We start from the raw sequence: 18541 nt of genomic DNA on the forward strand, positions 1-18541 counted from the left end.
ATGTATATTATTTATGTAACTATGTTCCTGATTTAGGACTTTTACGTTAAGCCCGGAGTGATCGTGGGACATGGATCACATGGATCACAGAACCTGAAGTCAGCGCTTGTGACATTGTGAAGTTCCGAGAAGCTAGGTCACTAGACTGTGTTTTAGGCACACGTGCACGCAGAACAGAGGATCAGCAAAACCGGTCGTGACGAGCAGGAAGCTAAAGGCCCGCAGAGTACCATTTTAGAACTAAGCGAGCCAGAGGGTGGGGTTTTCCCGCAAGCAAAGGACGTGGAATGAATGGAACCTGAGACCACAGATCAGGAGTGAAACCCTGGATCCTCTGCCGCAGAGGCACCAGGCACAGGCCCTGGTGCGTCGCCAATCATCACCAACAGAGGGCGCCGTGTCCTCAGTAGTTCGCGGTGGGCGGTTCCCAGCTGCCCGCCAGATGTGAGTAGCTGGACTGCGGGAGGCGCGAAGCTTTACTCAAGCCCTTGCAGACTAACCCGCAGGGAAGATCAGGAAGGAACGGCAGGGGACAGGGTGGTTGCAATACGCTCCAATATCGATTCTCTGCAGATTCCCTGATTGCTTTCCTTCCCCGACAGAAAAGGGGAACCCTCTTGCCCAAAGGGGGCGCCGTTTTGTGACTTCCACAAAACATCAGTTATTTGCTGGAGGCTGCCCTGTGGTTGGCTCAGCAAGACCAAGCTGAGTCCATCGGTCAGGGCGTGGAGCCAGAGGAGACCCACGCGGCAGCCTGCGGTGGAAAAAAGAATAGGTCTTAAGGGCCTTGAACTTTTTAAGTACACACAGCCTTGGACCCCAGACGTTGCGAGAGAGAGAGAGAGAGAGAGAGAGAGAGAGAGAGAGAGAGAGAGAGAGAGAGAGAGAGAGAGAGAGAGAGAGAGAGAGAGAGGGGGGGGGGGGAACCCTGGGGGGTCAAGGACACCCCAGGATACCAAAGTCTTTATTTGCCTGATGTTCTAAACCCCCACTCCACCCCCACCCCGGCCTTTCCTGGGTCTCCTAGGTAATCCTGCTGGGCAAAGCTGCAATTGGCAGCGGACAGGGTCAGGCAGAAGCCTAGGAGGGTGGCACAGGGACCGGCGAGGGGCTTAATTTCAGGGCAGTGGCTAGCAGTATGGGCTTCAACACTACTGGGAATGGAATGGGACAGGCCTCTTAGTTCCAAGTATCCGACATGGAATAGCCAAAAGGGTTTTGGTTGGTTATTGGAAGTCCCTTTCTTAGAAATAGAGGCTGTGAACCCCAAGAAGTGTGCAGGAGAAAGAGAGGGACACCTCAGAAGAGCTGGAGTAGGGGAGAGGGCAGATTCCAAACTCTCCCGCCCCAACTTCAGAAACCCTAGTTCATCTTGTCCGAGACTCCTCCCTTGTTCTGACCATCCTCTGCTCCCCTTTCTGCCGCCCCCGTCACCCCCCTTCTCGTGTCCCCAGGGCGCTCCCACCCTGGGGAAGAATGTGCCCTCCTAGCTCACCCTTGCCATGGTAACGGCACACCCCCCACCCCCGCGCACCACAGCAGCGGGGCCTGGCCCCGCGGGCGGCGAGAAAGGGGGGTACCTCCCAGGCCCGGGGACACACCTCGGCTGCCCTGGTTGCCATAGTAACCGGGGACGTTGCGAAGTGCGCAGTCTCGAAACAGCAAAGGGTTCTCTTCGGTGCCCCTTACTCTTCTAATTCACCAGCAAAGGACTCTGAATTGTATTAAAGAGGGATCCCGGGGTGTCCCAGGTTCTGTCCTCGGTTGCACAGGGAAAAAAGGCAGCCCAAGGGTCCTAGAGAGCTTGGCATCTGAAAAGGGATCTCCGTGTCGCCAACCTGTCCCCTTCCCCCAACAGAAAGCCAAGGCGGGTGCTGGCAGCAGGAAGCTGGGGAAGGACCGGGAGGTACTCAGGCCCCACAGTGGAGCTGTGATTACAGGGACCTGTCCCTCCCGCCCCCGGCTCCCACTCTCATTAAGTCATTTTTTCCCCTGTTGGAAAGTCCCCGTGCCTTGAGCGCAAGGGATGGGGCGACCGCAAGCAGCTGCCGGCAACCACATGAGAGGGGGGTGGGGAGGGAGGAGGGGGGGTACTGAGGCTGGGGCCTGGCCTCTCTCCAGAGTGGAAGGCCCCCTGCCAGAGGCTAGCTGGGGGCGCGTTAATTCAGAAAACGGAGAGGGAGGGAGCTCCGGAATGACGGATGGCTTTGACCTCGCTTCTCACCCAGGTACTCTGCAGCTGGCAAGCTGGTCTTTGAATGCCCTTCCCCTTTAGGTCCCCTTGGGCAACTGAAAAGCCAGATGCTTGGGTTCTCATCACACTCCAGCGAGCTGTTTCTTCCTGACCGTTAACCCCAGCACTGTCCCCTTCCAGTCCACCAGACTCATTTGCTGTTTGCTCCCTACCTCCCTCTTTTGGGGGAATGATAGACCCCACTTAGTACTGTCCTTGAAATGATCTATTGTTTTCTCAGGTCAAAGGTCAAAGGTGTATGGGCACAGGGAGGTCTTTTCTTCCTTGTAATGATCCCTGGTCACCTCCGGTGAGCCCCAAGTTCTCCAGCCCACCCTCTCCCATTTCCACTTATTTTCCACCAGCCAATGTACATAAGCCCAGCACCCATCTTTCCACCTCCATCACCTACCCCCCTCCGCTTGGGGCACTCTGCTGTTATGGACCCAGCCTTGGTCCCAGGACTCAGCTTCTGATCCAGACCAGAGAGACTGAGTGGTCACTTAGTACTGTACCTTTCCCACTTTTACAGGTCACACAAGCACACATCAGACTCTGCCACCGGAACTTCTCCTAGCTCAGTGTCCGGCCCCCTGCCCTGTTCAGCCCTCCCCTCAGTCCTGGCAGCCTGCTCTGCAGTGTGCTGTTCCACCTTATTCCCAAACTCCATCCTACAACAATCACGTCCAGTCTCCTTCCGCAACCTCTGAAAGCCAGAGGTCAAGACTAATGCTGTAGTGGATGCTTCTGGACCTGAGACTATATCCCTTCATCCTCCAATTTCCCCTGCACACGTCTCTTCCTCCTTAGGCTGGGAGGGAAGAAGGGGGAACCCAGCCCCTACAGTTCTCTCCAGGATGAACAAGAGGAAAGGAATGAGGCAGGTGTGTCTGTCTGCCTGCTCCTGCCTACCCCTCCTCCCTCAGAGACACTCACCCACCCGCCTGTGGGACTGTTTTTGGGGGGATGGGTTGAGAACCCCCCTCTTCTCCACCAAAGCAGCAGAACGGGGCACTTGGGAGGTCCTGATGTCCCTAGGCATGCCTAGGAGCTGCTGAAAGGCACAGTTAGAGGCCAGGGAGCCAGGAGCTACCTAGTGGGCCCAGTCTCCCAACTGGAGGGCCAAAAGGAGAATGTTCCAGAGTCACCCCCTCAAGGGATAAAGGCAAGGAAAATTGGGGGGGGGGTGTCTGTGTAAACTGCCCTTTTGAATGGACTTTTTCCCTGCTTGGTTTGTCAAGATGGATGCCATTGGGTGATATATGGAGGTACCCAGTAAGGTCACTAACTGATCAGTGGGCCTAGATATGGTAGATAAACTATGCTCTGCCTGAGATCCTTAGGGTCTCTTCTAGAAAGTCTTCAGACTTGAACCTAAGTGAATACAAGCATGAACCCAAATTCCAGCTCAGGAGTGTCCTGGCGGGAGCATAAAATCAAGGAGGAGTTTTAACCTCTGCTACGTGACCCCTTGAGCTGTGGCTCAATGGGGGGCTCAGGAAAGCTGCCTACCCTCCCCCTGCTTTCCTGCCTGGACTACAGAGCCTGGCCCCAGACAGCAGTCTGTCACCCTCCCCCCCCACCCTATTCCCAGCCGCACCTCCTGGCCCCACCTGCTCCCTGGGGCACTAGGCTGGGCTGAGCTGGGTCTTGCCCAGGATCACTCTTCCCAGAGTGCCGCCTGTCTCTGCTGCCGGCTGCTGCTGGGCACAGCCACTCGTCCTGGCTTGTGGCAAAGGGCTCGGGTACAAAGTGGGCGGTTAAAGTTCTGGCACGAAGGCCTCTGGATCCCTGGATCCCATTCCTTCTAGACACCCAGACTGCTGTCATCCAGTCCAGGCTCGGGCTAGGTATTAGTCCCAGTAAACCGTAACCAGCTTTCTGGCTATCAGATTGTCTCCATTTCAGCCAGATCCCCATAAGAGAATCAAAGTACAACTGCTTAAGACTTCTTGCCTCTTCTCTGCAGATTCTTCTTAAATAAAGCCCAGCTCCTAGCCCAGCTGCCCCAATCTTCAGTCTCTCCTATTACCTCTTGATTTCTGCTGCTCCTCCAATAGGTAGAGGTCTCTCTCCCCTCAGAGATTTGGGTCCCTGTTCTGTCTGCAAAGCCCTTCCCCGTCTCTGTATGACTCTTTCTCACCTTGCAGGTCTCAGCTTGTATATATCACAACTCAGAAATCTCCCTGGCTGCTAGTTTTGGAGGAAAGGGCCCCATTCCCCACAAATCAATGTATACCCAGTGCCATGCTTGATTTTCCCCATAGCCCACACACTGCCTGGAATAACCTTGTTTGTGTGTTTACTGGTTTATTGCCCACTCCCTTAGTAAGCCTGTAAACTCCAGAAGGCTTCTCTTCCCCAAGAGTGCCACAAAGAGTGCAAAATAAATATCTGTCAAATGAGTGATAGGGGCAGAAGCCTTCACAGGAGGGTGTCTGGGCCTTTATAGAATCACTTCAGCCTGGTTTTCCGTGTTTCTTCATTTTAGTTTGCTCCCCCTGCCCGGCGCGCATCAGCTTCAGTGGAGAAGGGGAGAAAAATGACAGGAGATAGGTCTGTCAGGCTGGGCTGCTTTGGTGACATATCCTATGGTGTGGGGCAGTCTCCAACATCACCCCCAGCTGTCTGAGCTAGGAGCTGAAAGAGGAGAACCCACAGAGTGGGTGTCAGTCAGGTCCGGACCGTTTGGTGATTGCAGATCCTGAGAAGAGGAAGAGCCAACCACCTCTCTCAGAAGCCAAAGATGCTGCTGCCTGGCCCAGATCGCTAGCAACAGAAGCCAGGCACCAGGTGGAGAACCTTTCCTGAGACCCAGAGGAGCCTGGGTCGGCTCACTTGCAGACGCTGACCCACTCGGTGATTCGGCATTCTTCGCAGACCACGAAACAGCACCAGTGGAAACGGCAGTGGCAGCGCTCACTGCGCGTCTGGCGCAGGATGTTGTGGCCGCGGCCACAGCACATGCTGCCGCAGCCGTCCGGGCCAGAGCTGCTCTTATTGCACAGGCGGCCCACGGTGCCCGCCGAGTCCAGACGCGGCTCGCGCTCGCAGAAGTCTGGCGATTTCTCAAAGTAGACAAGGTCGGAGTGGCTGGCCCTTCGGCGCAGCCCTGAAGTGCCGGGAGCCGGCGAGGGTGCCCCCGCGGGGCCGGCCTCCAGCTGGCCACCGTTGCGGTTGTGCGGCCGGATGAGCGTGGCGCGGTGGAAGCGATTGCGCAGCAGCGCCCCCACTGCTCGAAACTCAGGCGTCACCTGCCAGCACGTCTTTAGCTGGCAGCTGCCTGAGGTGCCATGGCATTTGCACTTTCGCCGCATGTTCTCCATCACCGCCTACAGAGAGAGACACCGAGAGGGATAAGACTAGCTAGCATCCAGTGTCCCAACCCTCCCCGGCCACAGGGGCTGGAAACCGGCTCCCATTGTACAGAAGCAAATACTGAGGTCTGAATCTGGAGCTCAGAACTTCTTCAGGCTCTCCTGCACCCCTCCCACCCACCTCCCATCTGGCTAGGCTCTGGGGGAATTCCCTTCTTCGAGCTCCTTCCTTCCTCGCCAGCCTTTCTAGCAACTGCAAGGGGGCCCTTGGGCCTGGGGGTTCTTGCTTCCTGAGCCCTGGGGATCCTAAATCTTCAGGGAAATTCCCTCTCCTTTCCCTGGAGCAAGGAGGTGCCTGCTCACCTACCTCCCAACCCCAAAGCCTTTGGCCTCCCTCCAGGTGGTGAGTGAGGAAAGGCCCCCTCCACTGCCACCCAGCCCCCCAGCTGTGCCTTGCAGCTTTTTGCAGGGAACCAGGTGAGGGGAGAAGATGGCAGCTAAGGAGACATCCTCCTGCCTTTATTCCAACTCGAGTTTACTCTCTTCACACTGAGTGACAGCAGGTGCTGAAGCATTCCCTGACTGCAGAACAGAACCCGGACAATTGGCAATTGGCGAGTTGTCAGCCCTTTGGGAGCAGACTAATTCCCAGGTCTCAAAGGGAAGCCCACTTGCCACTCACTCAGTGCTCAACTTGTTCTACAATCTCCTCCCAAAGTACCCCTTAGTGGAACCCTTATAGACACCCCCACTGGAAGTTGCCCATATTCCCCACAACCCCCATTGCAAGGACTTTTAAGGAATGCAAGGAAGGATCTGGGGTCTTCAAAACTGCTCACAAAGGCCATAAGCGAGGGAACCTATTGCTCTGGGCATTGAAGGGCTTCATAGCCCACAAGTGTAGCCTGTGGTGTCAGCACCACGTGGGAACCCCCCCCCCATACACACACACACCCCGCCCCACCCCCAAGCTTCCCTAGGCCAACAGCTCCAGCACATCTGCTTCCCACAGGCTGCAGCCATTAATTAACCACTTTAACAAGGACAAGGAGGAGGCCCTGTTGGTCTGGGCTGGGGTGGTGTCAGGAGCTTGGGAAAGGGAGCCCCACGCACAGGGTAAGGCTGGGTGGGAGCTGCATGGGACCTGAGGGTAAGCATGTCTCAGTTCACCTTCACCTGAAGCCAAGATGGAAATGGCTGAATCAACTGGAGGGAGCGAAAGGAACTGGGGCGGGCTCAGAGGCCAAGAGAAAAAAAGAGTATTTGGAGAAGAAGTCAGGAACTGGGCTGAGCAGAAGGGTAAAGAGGAGGAAGGGGATGGAACTGCCAGGAAGGGAAAAGTACTATGGAGATAGGAGATTGACTGGAGATACTACCACGTCCCACCTCAGGCACGTTTCTCAGTCATTCTGTGCATAGGTTTCCATACCTGAGCACTAAGAATGTTGACTTCCATGGGTAAGTAGTAGGCAGGCTGATAGCTCAGGACAAATTACTAACGCATAAATAAGGTTTGATCAATTCAGTCTACTATGCTTTTCCTCCCTTCTGTGTGTGTATTATTATCACTGGTGTCACTTTTACACGAAGGAACTTTAAGGTAGTGTGAGCATTCCAAAAAAAGGAGAAAGAAGGTGGAAGCTATCATAGAAGTCCTCAGTCGGCAAGAGTCCCCTGCTGGCAGACGGAACAGAAAGCTCAAGACTCCTAGGGCTGTGAGACATTTAGAGCTGGGGTACATGACGGGTCATCTTCAAGCTCTGCCTCTACAGGGGAGGAGGCTGTGGCAGTCCCGGTCCTGAATGCCTGCCTACTCCCGTCTCTGTTGGTCAGCAGAGAAAATGGGAGGAGCAAGTTGTTCTGTACCGCTAGGCCCTCTGCGATGCTCCAGCGCACAGTAGAAGGGGTCCCCACGGCATGTTGCTGGCTGAATTAAGAGACAGCTGTAAGGTTACTGAACAGGGGAAGTAGTGTGATTCCTAGAAGTGGGGGGAACTACCCCGAGCGGATGTGGAGCCCGATTAGCAGTTGGGAACATGACCGTGAATCTCACCTGCCTGCCGACACGGTTGTTGTGGAGTCTCATGCGTGCATGGATGTCTCTGTGAGGCTCCCGGGAGTCCAGAAAGTCCTTGGAAAAGCGTTCTCCGAAGCCCACATCCGGACTGCAGCCACCCCACTCCCAGGAGTCCTGCAAGCCAGGGCTGGCAGGGGGCAGAGCAGGGTGTTCTGGGACCCCGTGGCTCAGGCCTTTACCGCGCTGCAGCGCATCCAGCTGCAGGCGGTGCAGCTTCCGACGGAAGGCTTCTTCGTCCCCACGCCTGGAGGCGTCGCAACCACAAGCCTGTAGTTTACCCAGGGCGCACGCGTTGGACACTGCGTGCACCACTCCAGCAGCTGCTATGGCGTAGGCGAAAGCACTCTCTCGAAAACCTGTGGCAAGGGTTTGGAGAGATGTCTCAGCGGTTAAAAGCACTGGCTGCTCTTCTAAAGAGCCCTGTTCAATTCCCGGCACCCATGTGCAGTTTGCAACAGTTCCTCAGGGATCTGACACCTTCAAACAGACATACACACAAGCAAAATACCAATGAACCTAAGATAAAAATAAATCTTTAAGGAAAAAGAAAACCCGAAACAAGAGACCAAGAAAACATGGTAGAAACGACTGGGGATATAGTTGGGTGTGGATAACTTGCTGGCATGCCATGAGATTCAAAGGGGATGTAAAAGAATGGGGGGCAGAAAAAAAATAAATAAATAAAAAGAATGGGGGGCAGGAATTGCACTCCCTTCTGGTTGTCATTGACACCCCTTAGCAAGCTTGGGATTTGTATGTCTAGATCTTTTCTCCAGGGCAGAAAGTGCCCTGCAAACACATTCTTTTTCAGATCAGGCACTTAATCTATTGCCTTCATTCCGGTAATATCTGCAATTTTAAAATAGCCTGGAGAAAGAAAGAAGGTGATGTTTAACCCAAACAATAAATTACAAGTGATGGAATTCCATCCCCCAGGAGATGCCAGTGGGCAGCAGGCTAAGGTCATCTGCCCTACCCCTAAGATGAGCGCGGTGTGCTCATCTTAGGTTTGCCTGGAACCCTCTCCCTCCTGGTGGTTTTTATCCTGGCACACAAGACCTGACTGAAAGTGAGTACCCTCTCATATCCCCGCCACCCTGCCTTCATTCTGTCTTGGGCCTGCTGGTAACTTCTGAAGCTGGTGCAGGTGACCCCAGTGTCCTAAGTGGTGTCTGACATGTAACAGGCAGGGTTGCAAACTGAGTGGGAAGACAGGTTCTGCTTCTCATTAGAGGCTTAAAAGGCAAAAGAACTCTCTCTGATTGGGACACTCACAGGGCCCTGGGATGTGCTAACCTGGCCTGGTGCCTGTTTGTACTGTTTTCCTTTTGGGTGCCCCAGCCTGAGCCACCTCCTGAGAGAGCCCTGGACCTGTACCAGGAGAGGTCTATCCCAAGAGGTAGGTCCAGCTCTCAGACCTAAAGGCTACTTTTTGCTTATTCCCCATTGAGAAAGCACTAGCTAGAAGCAGCTTTTAGTACAAGCCTATGACTAGTCTCTGGACCCTAAAGAGAGCAGGCAATGAGAGAAGCCAGAAGAACTGTCTTCACAAGGTGAAGAATCCATCTGTGCCATAGATCCCTGTGGAAGAAACCCAGAATGTGGCGGGAGGGTGGTGGCCTTAAGGAAACCAGAGGTTCAGAAGAAACAGACAGGAACCTCCCACTCCATCATCAAAGACAGGGAGGACAAAGCCTCCGGTCTCCCAGAGGGGACCATATATAACCCCTAGCCCATTCCTGCCCTAAACCTCACTCTTTGCATCCAAAGTTCTTTGTGCTCAGACAAATGACAATAAAGATTTCATGGGTTTTGATCAGCTAAGATCTGATTTCTGATTAGTGCCGAGGTTTCCAATCTTGGATCTTCTACTGACTAGTTGTTAATAACTGTAAGTCCTGGGCCAAAAGACTTAATCTCTTTGTGCCTCAGTTTCCCTCCCTGCAAACAAGTGTTATCATTATCTCGCTAGTTGTTTCCTCCAAGAATTGAACAAGTTATTAAATTTGAAGTTGGAATGGTGTCACACTTATAACAAATACTACTTAAACATTTCCGTTATTGAGAGTGTTCTTGCTGTCTGATCTCATTCAGTTCTGCTACATTTTTTACATCATTTTTTTGTTTCACCCTGATCAAAGACAGAGCCTAGCCGCTCATGACCCATGTCTAGAGCAAATCATTTGGATTAGTGGAAGTCTACTGCGAAGCAGATTCTACCTCTTCATCTTCTCTTTCTAGCTCATGACATCCTGGTCACATTTTTCTGTTTTGTAAGGAGTACAGCTAGGACCAAACAGGAAGGGATGAAGATTGATCTGCAGCCTTCAAAGGGCTTCCTGGAACTTGGCACAGGCTTCAGGGGAGCAGAAACTGCTGTGAGCTGGTGGAGCCTGAGGGTAGACCCAAAACTCCTGGACAAGCACCCTGCATTTATCCACTGCCTTTTATCTCCAGAGCTCTAAGCATGTCTCTTATTGCTGGGAGAGTCATCAACCTGTCTACTTTACGACACATGGCAATACTCAGACCTCCAGAGGCCGTCTAGACCTCAACATCGACCCCCAAAACACACACCACCAAACACACACACACACACACACACACACACACACACACACACTATGCAAACTGGGAAATCCCAAGGCTACAGAGGTTACAGAGCCGAACAAGCCCCCACTTAGCTCTTTTCACCTTCCAGGGCCACCAGTTTTCTACTGAGGGACATGTGCTCCAGCTGAGTCTTCCTGCTGAGAAAGAAACCCAGATATCCCAATTTCCAGGCCTATGACTCTGTACAGACTTGGCATCGAGTCTAGAAGGGTATTCAGGGGCACCTACATCTTTAAGGTTTTGGTGAAGACAGGCATGAAAGAATCCAGAAAAATATAACCCACAACCTTAAGGAACTCTAAACCCCATGCAACTTAAGATGACTCCCCACTACATGCCTTTGACAGCTGTCACAGCCACGTGTGGAGGTGACCAGGGCATGCACGGCCACTCTGTGCTCTAAGCATCCATGCTCAGAGAAGTCCTGCCCACTGGGTCTGCCCCAGATCCCATTCAGGGCCCCAGTTTCGGTCTTGGCCCCAACTGTCTGGGCAGATGCAGGCACTGTGCCATCTGGCCAGCTGGAGGGGGAAAAGGGTGGGGCCATGGCCAGCTGGGCTGCCCGGAGCAGGAGGGGGGGGCTTGTTAAGATGCACAATTAGCCGCCCTGCCTTTGATCTGGGACAGAGACTGCCAGCATCTAAGTGGAGTCAGCTGCTACTATAGGCCGCAGCCAACGGCCAGAAAGGGGGCTGGGGGAGTAGGCTTGGAGGATAGGGGAATATGAAGGGAAGATGATTTAGGGGCCAGGGGAACAAGGAAGGGCCAGAAAAGCTTAGGCTCTGCCCATTCAAGTCAAAGAGGGAGGAGAAAGAATAAAGGTCTGGTCGCCATTCGCTCCTTGCAAACCATCTATGCATGCTCCCAAGCCTGGGGTGGCGGGAGTTGGGGGGGAGTCCTGTGCTGTTGTGCTGTGCATGTGGGAACACTTAGGCATGATACAGAGTGGGTGTGTTTACTCAAACATAGGTGTGTGTGTGTGTGTGTTTACTTCTTGGAGTACTTGGAGTACAGCTCACCTCTGGGTTTGGTGGGCATTGATCTTGTAGTTCAAATGCATATGGGAGAGGGTTGGGCAGGAGCTCTGACTGCGTGGAGTCCTGGCTCTCCTGTTCATTTATAAACTGTATGACCAATAACAAATCACCCAACCTCTCTTCGCTTCATTTGTAAAGATAATAATAGAACCTACCAAGTGGGGACCATTTGAGGACCCTAAACCATGGATACCGTGTTTTAGTATAATGCCCCAAATATACTAAGTGCTTAATACATGTTAGCTAATTTATTATAATGTCATCAAAATACTAGGACTTTAGATGACCCTGAGATATGATTATCTGTGCCTCATTTTCCCTATCTGAGTGCCACTACATTCCCCAGAGCCTAGATGCCTGCTTTTAAAACTATACTCTCTGAAACAATGTTTTAGGATGCTGCACTACAGAATGTTGCACTGCAGGCTCTGGCTACTTATACTGCTAGTTTTTCCTGGGCTGGGACCCTGGCTTATCGCAGGATGTCAGGCCCCTTCTTTCCATTCATTCCCAATGTGGCTGGGTCTTAGGCCCAGGAGCACCTAACCATGGCAGCTCCCTCCCGGGACAGCTTTGTGAATCTACCACACTCTCCTTTAGTCATGCTAGGACTTAAGCCTAGGCCCCCTGAACCTCCTACAATCAAATCTCCTGGTCCTCACCTCCTGAAGGCCTGATGGAGGAGTCCTCTGTTCATCCCCTAATAGATGTGATGTCCAGCACCCAGGCAGTCATCAACCTGTCTGCGTTCATAGTACAAGATGCTGAGGGTACCAGTGGCCTGGTCACTTACATCACTGTTGCCCTTAGGGCTGGGCAAAGAAGTTAGCATGATTTTAAGGCCCTCTCACAACATTTTTTCCCCTGACTCTGTCAAGCCCCTTGGAGACTCCTGTTCCTGTCCCCATCCCCCCCATTCCGGTCTGCAGGCCATGTAAAGCCTGTTTATATTTCTGGGTTTGTCCCCCTTCCTACCTTTTACCTTCCTCCCTTCCTCAGACCCATCTGCTGGTAGTGTGACATGGCCATAGAAAAACCTAAGGAATCCCCCCCACACCCTCAGTAGTCCTTGAAATGAAGTATAGCGGAATGTGTTTTAAAAGAGCCTCCTTAGCAGACTAGATCAGAGGGGTCAGCCCTTATAGTAAAGCTGTGTGCCTGTGTGCATGTGGGGTGTGTGTGTGTGTGTGTGTGTGTGTGTGTGTGTGTGTGTGTGTGTGGAGCCCGAGCCAGGTCGACAGGCTCCACAAGGATCACGACGAGATAGAGGAAGAAACTCGATAGCCAGGGGCTAGCCTCCACCAAGAGTTGCTTGGTGGGATTCAAATTTAGCGAGTCCTGGAGAAGAGGACCTGGAAATGGACTATGAAATGAGCCCAAAGGAGGGTGGACCTAGCAAGATAGGCGGGCATGCTCAGGGGCGGTGATGAGGCAAAGGGGGTTGGGAGGATGGCAACTGTCTTTTCAAAAGCCCAGAGCCGTCCCCACTAAGGAGGGAGAGGTAGAAATGAGGTGTTGCAACGGATGGGGGGGGGGCAGAATCTACTGAGGAAGGGCGGGGTTCCTAGGCCAAGGAAAGGAGCCCTGCCCCGCTGGCTGACGGAGACCTGGAGCCGCAGTCCCGCCCCCTCTCAGCACTAGGTGCCGCCCCGCCCTGGCTAGCCCTGGCAAGTCTCCCCCTCCACCCCTAACCTCTCTCCCCACCGTCCTCCCAGCTCACCTCCTGCTTATTAAACTGCAGGTGAACCCAGAGCACCTGGCCCTGCGCCAAACCCGCGCGGCTCCAAACTCTCCCCTAACCTTCAAAGACCCCAGGTCCTTCACTAGGTGTCAGCGGTAAGATTGGGACACCTGGATTCAGGCTAGCGAGATCAACAGGACTAATGGGAAACACTGAGGCCGAGGAGAGGACTGAAGAGCTAGCCCTGGCTCTGGCTCGTCTCTCTGGTGGTAGCAGGGGAAAGACCCTCAACGCCTGCAGGAGCCACCACTGTGCAGAAGTTGAAGCAGGAGCCCAGTAAGAAATGCATCTGTGGGGAGAGTAGGTGACCTAGCAACCCCCGGGTGGCAGAGGGTAGTTCGAAAGCAGTGAGTACCGGCCTGGCCCAGCCGCAGCCTGGAAGATGCTGAGGCCTGTCTGCCACTTGGTGTCAGCGAGCGCACGGGCGGTGAGGAGTGGGTGGTGGGGTGGGTGACGTCGTGCAGTGGGAGTGGAGCAGGCCTGCGGGCAGGGGATCACTTGCAGCAGCCCCCAGCTGGCAGGAAGGGATAATCTGACTGTGCGGGGCTAGAGGGATAGCGCGGGGCAAGGTGTGTGTGGGGGGTGGGGAGTGCTCACAGAGAACAGCGCAGAGCAGTCTGCTGCGGCCCGCGGGGATTAGTTCGCGGCTGCATGCCGCCACACGCGTCGGGCTGGGCTTGGCCGGGTAGAAACAGCGCCCGAGGCGCGCGGGGGAGGCAGGAGGGAGCGCGCAGGGGCGGGGCAGCGGCCTGGGGCTGAGGGGGGGGGGGGGAGGACGAGGTGGCCCCTAACTTGGGGGCCCAAGGGGTGCAAACATGGGTTCTACTGAAAGGGGGGATCCTGATTACGTTCTTTCTGCAGTTGGGGCACATTAAAGCATGGGTCTCGCAGAAGCCCCGAGGCACTAAGTTTACGCCCCTCCTCCTCCACAACCAACTAGAATCGCTCAAACCCTAAGGAGCCAGGGCTACCAGGTCCCCTCATTGCCCTGACAAGTAGCTGAGAGAAGAAACTGTATCCAGTTAGACAAACCCAAGCTGCAATCTGGCCGCAGGGACCTGATTCAAGGCCTCAGCTAGGTCAGTGGGAGCTGAAGGAAATGACCAAACTACTTGTCTCCCACAGCCCTCCTAGGGAGTGTCTACGTGGGCCAGGGTTATCCAGAATTGGGGACAGAAAACAGGTAGTGCTCCTCGGAGCACTGGGGGAAGCGGGCAGGGGCCACTGTCCACAAGCTGGCACACACCAAGGTTTTGATTCGGTGAGGGCTTTGGGGGACAATGAGAATGAAACCCAGACTGGTCTGTGGCATCCATAGCAGGCTGAGCTTCTGCAGTAGTGCAGGCCACTCACCTTCTTGTGTGACAGGAAGTTCTCTCTCTTTCTCTCCACTTCACCTCTCACAGGCTCTCCAGCCTTACCCTGACCAAAGCTTACCAAGTTTAGCACAAATTGAGGAAAGGGCTATGGATATTTTCTGAGTCTGAAGCTTGAGGCATGGAACAGAGGGGGATAAACCTCTGTTTATCTAGCAGTCAGGTATAGACCCTGCCTCCCTCGGTTAGAGAGGGTTAGAGAGGCTTCTGACCCCTGTTTCTGCCTACCACCACCCCCACCCCACCTCTCCAGATACTTTTCTGAGACCAGAAAGCAAACATGGCTTGCAGATACAGGGGTCTAAGGAGGCGCCACCTTGAGAGTTCATTAGAGATACCTAGCAGGTTCTGGGGTACAGGTCCTGAGGGGGAAGGGCTACCTCTGCTGAAGATGGGGCTCTCGTAGGGGACTTTGTTCCGAGTCTCCAGGCTGGAGCAGTTCCAGCGTTGGTCCCGGAACTGATGCTGGCACTCGTGGATGGCGATCTGCATGCCCTGGATCGCTGAAGCAGCCACGTCAGGGTGACGCACACACACCTCCATCTGCCGCCGGCTCAGACCGGGCAGTGTCAGGCACACTGTGTTGGCGTTGAGCACAGGCTCTGGGGGTAGGCGGAGGCCCAGGATGTCGTTGGGTGCTGACCTGCAGGCATATGGGGTGGGGTGGTTAAGCATTTTGTGGGAGACTGTGAGGGCCTGTTTAATAACACACATTCTGTCCCACAGGCCATAATCACTCTACCCCAACTCCTGGTTCTTAAGTTTGGGCCCAGGAATACATGCCTCTCCCCATCCACTCCAACACGATCCACCCAGCTGCACACCCACGAAGGTAAATATATGCACTCAGTATTTTAGAAGTTTATCCCAGGCACAGATGCCTCAAAGGGTGCCCCAGGAGCCTACCCCAAAACCATGCTTCAGCAATTGGCATATTTCAGACATGCTTCTGCACACATTATGGAGGAAGCAGAAAACCAGGGCACTTACCACTTACACACTTAATCATACAGTTACACACACACACACACAAATTCACACATATGCTTGTACATTGGCCCATAAACTCTCATAGTCACACATATATTTATGCAAACTGCTGGTTACCCAACCCAGCTTACTGGAACACACACACACACACACACACACACACACACACACAGCACTGCCTTTCAGCAGCAGTCTCTCACTTGACCCCCACCTGAGATGGGGAAACCCCTTCAACTCCTTTCCTGCTCCTGTCTGGGATGGTTCGCAAGGTGGAAGGAGGCAATTTGAACTTATTTTTGGAGTGGGGGTGCATTGCCCCCAGGGTAGAAAGAACTCCTAGCTGGCACTTATTCCCAAATTCCCATTTCCCCGTCCTAGCTACCATCACCCACCTGGGCACTGCCCTATCTCCCTGGACTGCCCATATCCTGTCACCAGTCCAACCTTTTCCTCCGAGGTAGATCACTAACTTTGATTGGACACTAGCACTTTTCCGTGACCCTGTCTCCCCGCACAGCACACTCCAGGGTCCCTTCCCCAGCTAGAGCACTGGGAACGGCCTGGGGGTCCTAGCTCTCCAAGAGGGCGGAGCATGAGGTGAGAGCTCACCTGGGCACAGCAGCAGCCAGCAGCAGTAGGAAGAACAGGAGCGCACACAGCTCAGGCCGCGGCTGAGGCCGGGGTGGGAGCCGCAGCCAGGGGCGAGGGTGGGCGCTGCCCATGGCGCGCGGGCCTTGACAGGCCGGGAGTGGGGGGCTCACAGCCCGGTGGGACTGGCGAACCAGGGTCGCCTGCGCATGATCGGCAGGGGCGGGGTGGCTGCGACACACAGCTCCTACTCAGGTCACGGCTCCCGCAGCAGACGGCGCCCGCCTCCCCGCTCCATGGGGCAGCGCCCCCGGGCACCGCCCTCGGGGGGGGTGGATGGGGAGCGGGCGAACCGGGCACCTCCTGGCACTAGGGTCCAGGGAATTTCCCGAGGCCCCCTTGCGACAACTCCTGGTGCCTTTAGAGGGTAAGGGGGGGCGGAGGTGCAGCAGGCTGGGGACTCGAGGCCGAGGTGCTGGGGAACCCCCCCCCAGCGCCGCGCTGCGAGCCTGCGCTTCTGAGGGTGTGCAAGGCGGGCGCGGTGGGGGCGGTACTGTCTGGCCCAGCCCCACCGCCTGGAGAGTGAGTGACTGTCCTGGCTGGGGAGCTCTGCCACCCCCCTCCATGTAGTGTCTAAGGGTTCTACCCCAAGTGATGTCACGACAGGGATGGAGTGCTCCTGTCCCCGAGGCCACTGAGTCCGCGGTGTGTGTGGGATGGAGGGGGGGGAGAGCGTGTGCAGAGGGTGAAGGAAGGAGAGGTACTGGCGTCTTGGTTCTTGGCACCCTGCACCCGGGTGCTGGTCTGTGTGTTAACCTGAAGTGTATGTGCCTCACTGAAGCTGAAACACAGCTGCAGGGGAGTGTCCCACCCCACCCCAGCACACACCTGCGGGACTGGAGGGGAGAGGCCGGCCCCTCCGTTTTGCCTTCTCAACTTCGAGAGGGACTTCCCCCAGCTTGCCTAGAGAGACAGGTGTGCGTGTGGAGGTCCGGGGAAGGGGTTTGACCACCCCTGGCTTTCTCCCTGCCTTGCCCTGTGACTTTCCAAAGTCGCTCCTGGAGTCACCCTCTGTCCCTTTACGAAATGAGTAATAGGGCGCCCACTTCATCTAGTCGGTGAGCTACCGAAGGCAAAATGGTCCAGACTCTAGTAAATGTTTGTTGAGACCCAGATGCCTTAGGATGGCTCTAGCTGGGCGCAGGGACTAGAGAACCCTCTAATTCAAAAGTAGGCGGTCAGAACATTTTATCCACCCCCCCTTCTTAATTTCACAAGAAAATACGGAGGCCCAGAGAGGGCCATGACTCATGTAAGGTCAAACAGCAAATTAGTCAAAGAGCTAAAGTGGATTTAGTTCTTCTGACTCCCACCGCACCAGCGTGGTCTCCACTGAAAGCAGCTTGCTGTTGCCCAGGGACGTTTCAGACGTGCCTGGTCCTGGATCTGGTCCTACAGGCCCTATCTCTAGTACTCCAGGGTCCCTTCCTTCTCTCACACCGCTGGTAGAAACCTGGTCCTGTGTCTGTGACCAGGGAAAGAGCCCAAAGACCAGGGGCCCTAGCTTCTGGTTCTGACTCTAACCTGGGTCTGGACAGTGCATCCCACTTGCTTGGCATGGTCCTCCGTGAAATGGGCACAAGTCTCCTAATCTACACAATCACATCCCTCACATCCCGTGGGCCCCCCTCTCTCTGAAGAGAACCTCCCACCCCGCTCCCCCATCTTAAGAAGAGAACTGTCATTGCCTCTGGGCTCAGAGACAAAGGGGGCCCATTCCAGGAATTGATCATTCTTGGAGAATTGGAGGGGAGGTGCTTTTCTTGCCCCCAGACTGTCAGGTGGTGGGGGTGGCCTGCACAGCAGCAGGCTGATGGCACACTCTCCCCCCATCTCTGCCGGCAGCCATAGCAGCTGTCAGGAATTAAGAGCTTGGGGCTGCTGGGGTTAGGGTGGGACAATGAGGGAGCAGTCTAGCTGGACAGCGGAAAAACAGCCGGGGGCAGGAAGCAGCCTGTGTCACCAGAGCCTTGTCTGGCCCTAGCCCCCCTGCCCCCCAACTTTCCCCCACCGTGGTGCTGCGGGAACAAATCCCAATCACCTGGCACCGCAATCGGGTCTGACTCAACACAGGATGGAGGCACAACCCCAGGGTGGGCATCTGAGGCTGGAGAATCAAGTTCCCATTGGCTGTTGGGGAAAATGAGGCCCAGAATAGATTTGGAATAGACCCCACCCGACCCAGTCAATGAGGTCATAGTCAAGGTCCAGCCCTCCTTGCTCCCTGACCAGTGCTCATCTTAGTGTTTCCCACACTTGAAAGAGCGCGTGTAGCCCCTCAGGGTAGGCTATTGTGAGAATATTGATTCTAGGCCCCAAGGTACTGAATCAGCTCGTCCCAGGCACAAGGCCTGGTGATCCGCGTTCAGAACCATCTCCCAATGTTTAGAGGAAACTACCTTGGGACAATACTGTGGGCCTGGCAGGGTAGCTGGCGGTTTCTCCTTATGGCCTCTGTCTGAGGAGGGAGAAGTGTCTCTGCTGCAGGACCCAAGAAACACAGAGTGCA

General features: G+C 54.8%; 1 protein-coding gene across 1 annotated transcript; it reads right to left on the reverse strand.

The window, feature by feature from the left end:
- Positions 1-5067: 5067 nt before the first annotated feature.
- Positions 5068-16106, reverse strand: Wnt10a (Wnt family member 10A). Its single transcript, XM_038340744.1, has 4 exons — positions 15994-16106; positions 14775-15037; positions 7604-7983; positions 5068-5565 (listed from the first exon to the last, which is right to left on the reverse strand). The coding sequence occupies exons 1-4, from the start codon at positions 16104-16106 to the stop codon at positions 5068-5070; spliced, it is 1254 nt and encodes a 417-aa protein (XP_038196672.1).
- Positions 16107-18541: the final 2435 nt, after the last annotated feature.

Source organism: Arvicola amphibius, chromosome 8 (genome assembly GCF_903992535.2).
Source record: "Arvicola amphibius chromosome 8, mArvAmp1.2, whole genome shotgun sequence".
In the NCBI taxonomy this organism is placed as follows: domain Eukaryota; kingdom Metazoa; phylum Chordata; class Mammalia; order Rodentia; family Cricetidae; genus Arvicola; species Arvicola amphibius.

Coding starts and splice junctions, on each gene's coding strand:
- Wnt10a (XM_038340744.1), bottom strand. CDS start 16,106: ATGGGCAGCGCCCACCCTCGCCCCTGGCTGCGGCTCCCACCCCGGCCT. Junction 7,984..14,774: donor GAGCCCCATCTTCAGCAGAG/GTAGCCCTTCCC, acceptor CCCTTGCCACAG/GTTTTCGAGAGAGTGCTTTC. Junction 5,566..7,603: donor ACAACCGTGTCGGCAGGCAG/GTGAGATTCACG, acceptor CTCTCTCTGTAG/GCGGTGATGGAGAACATGCG.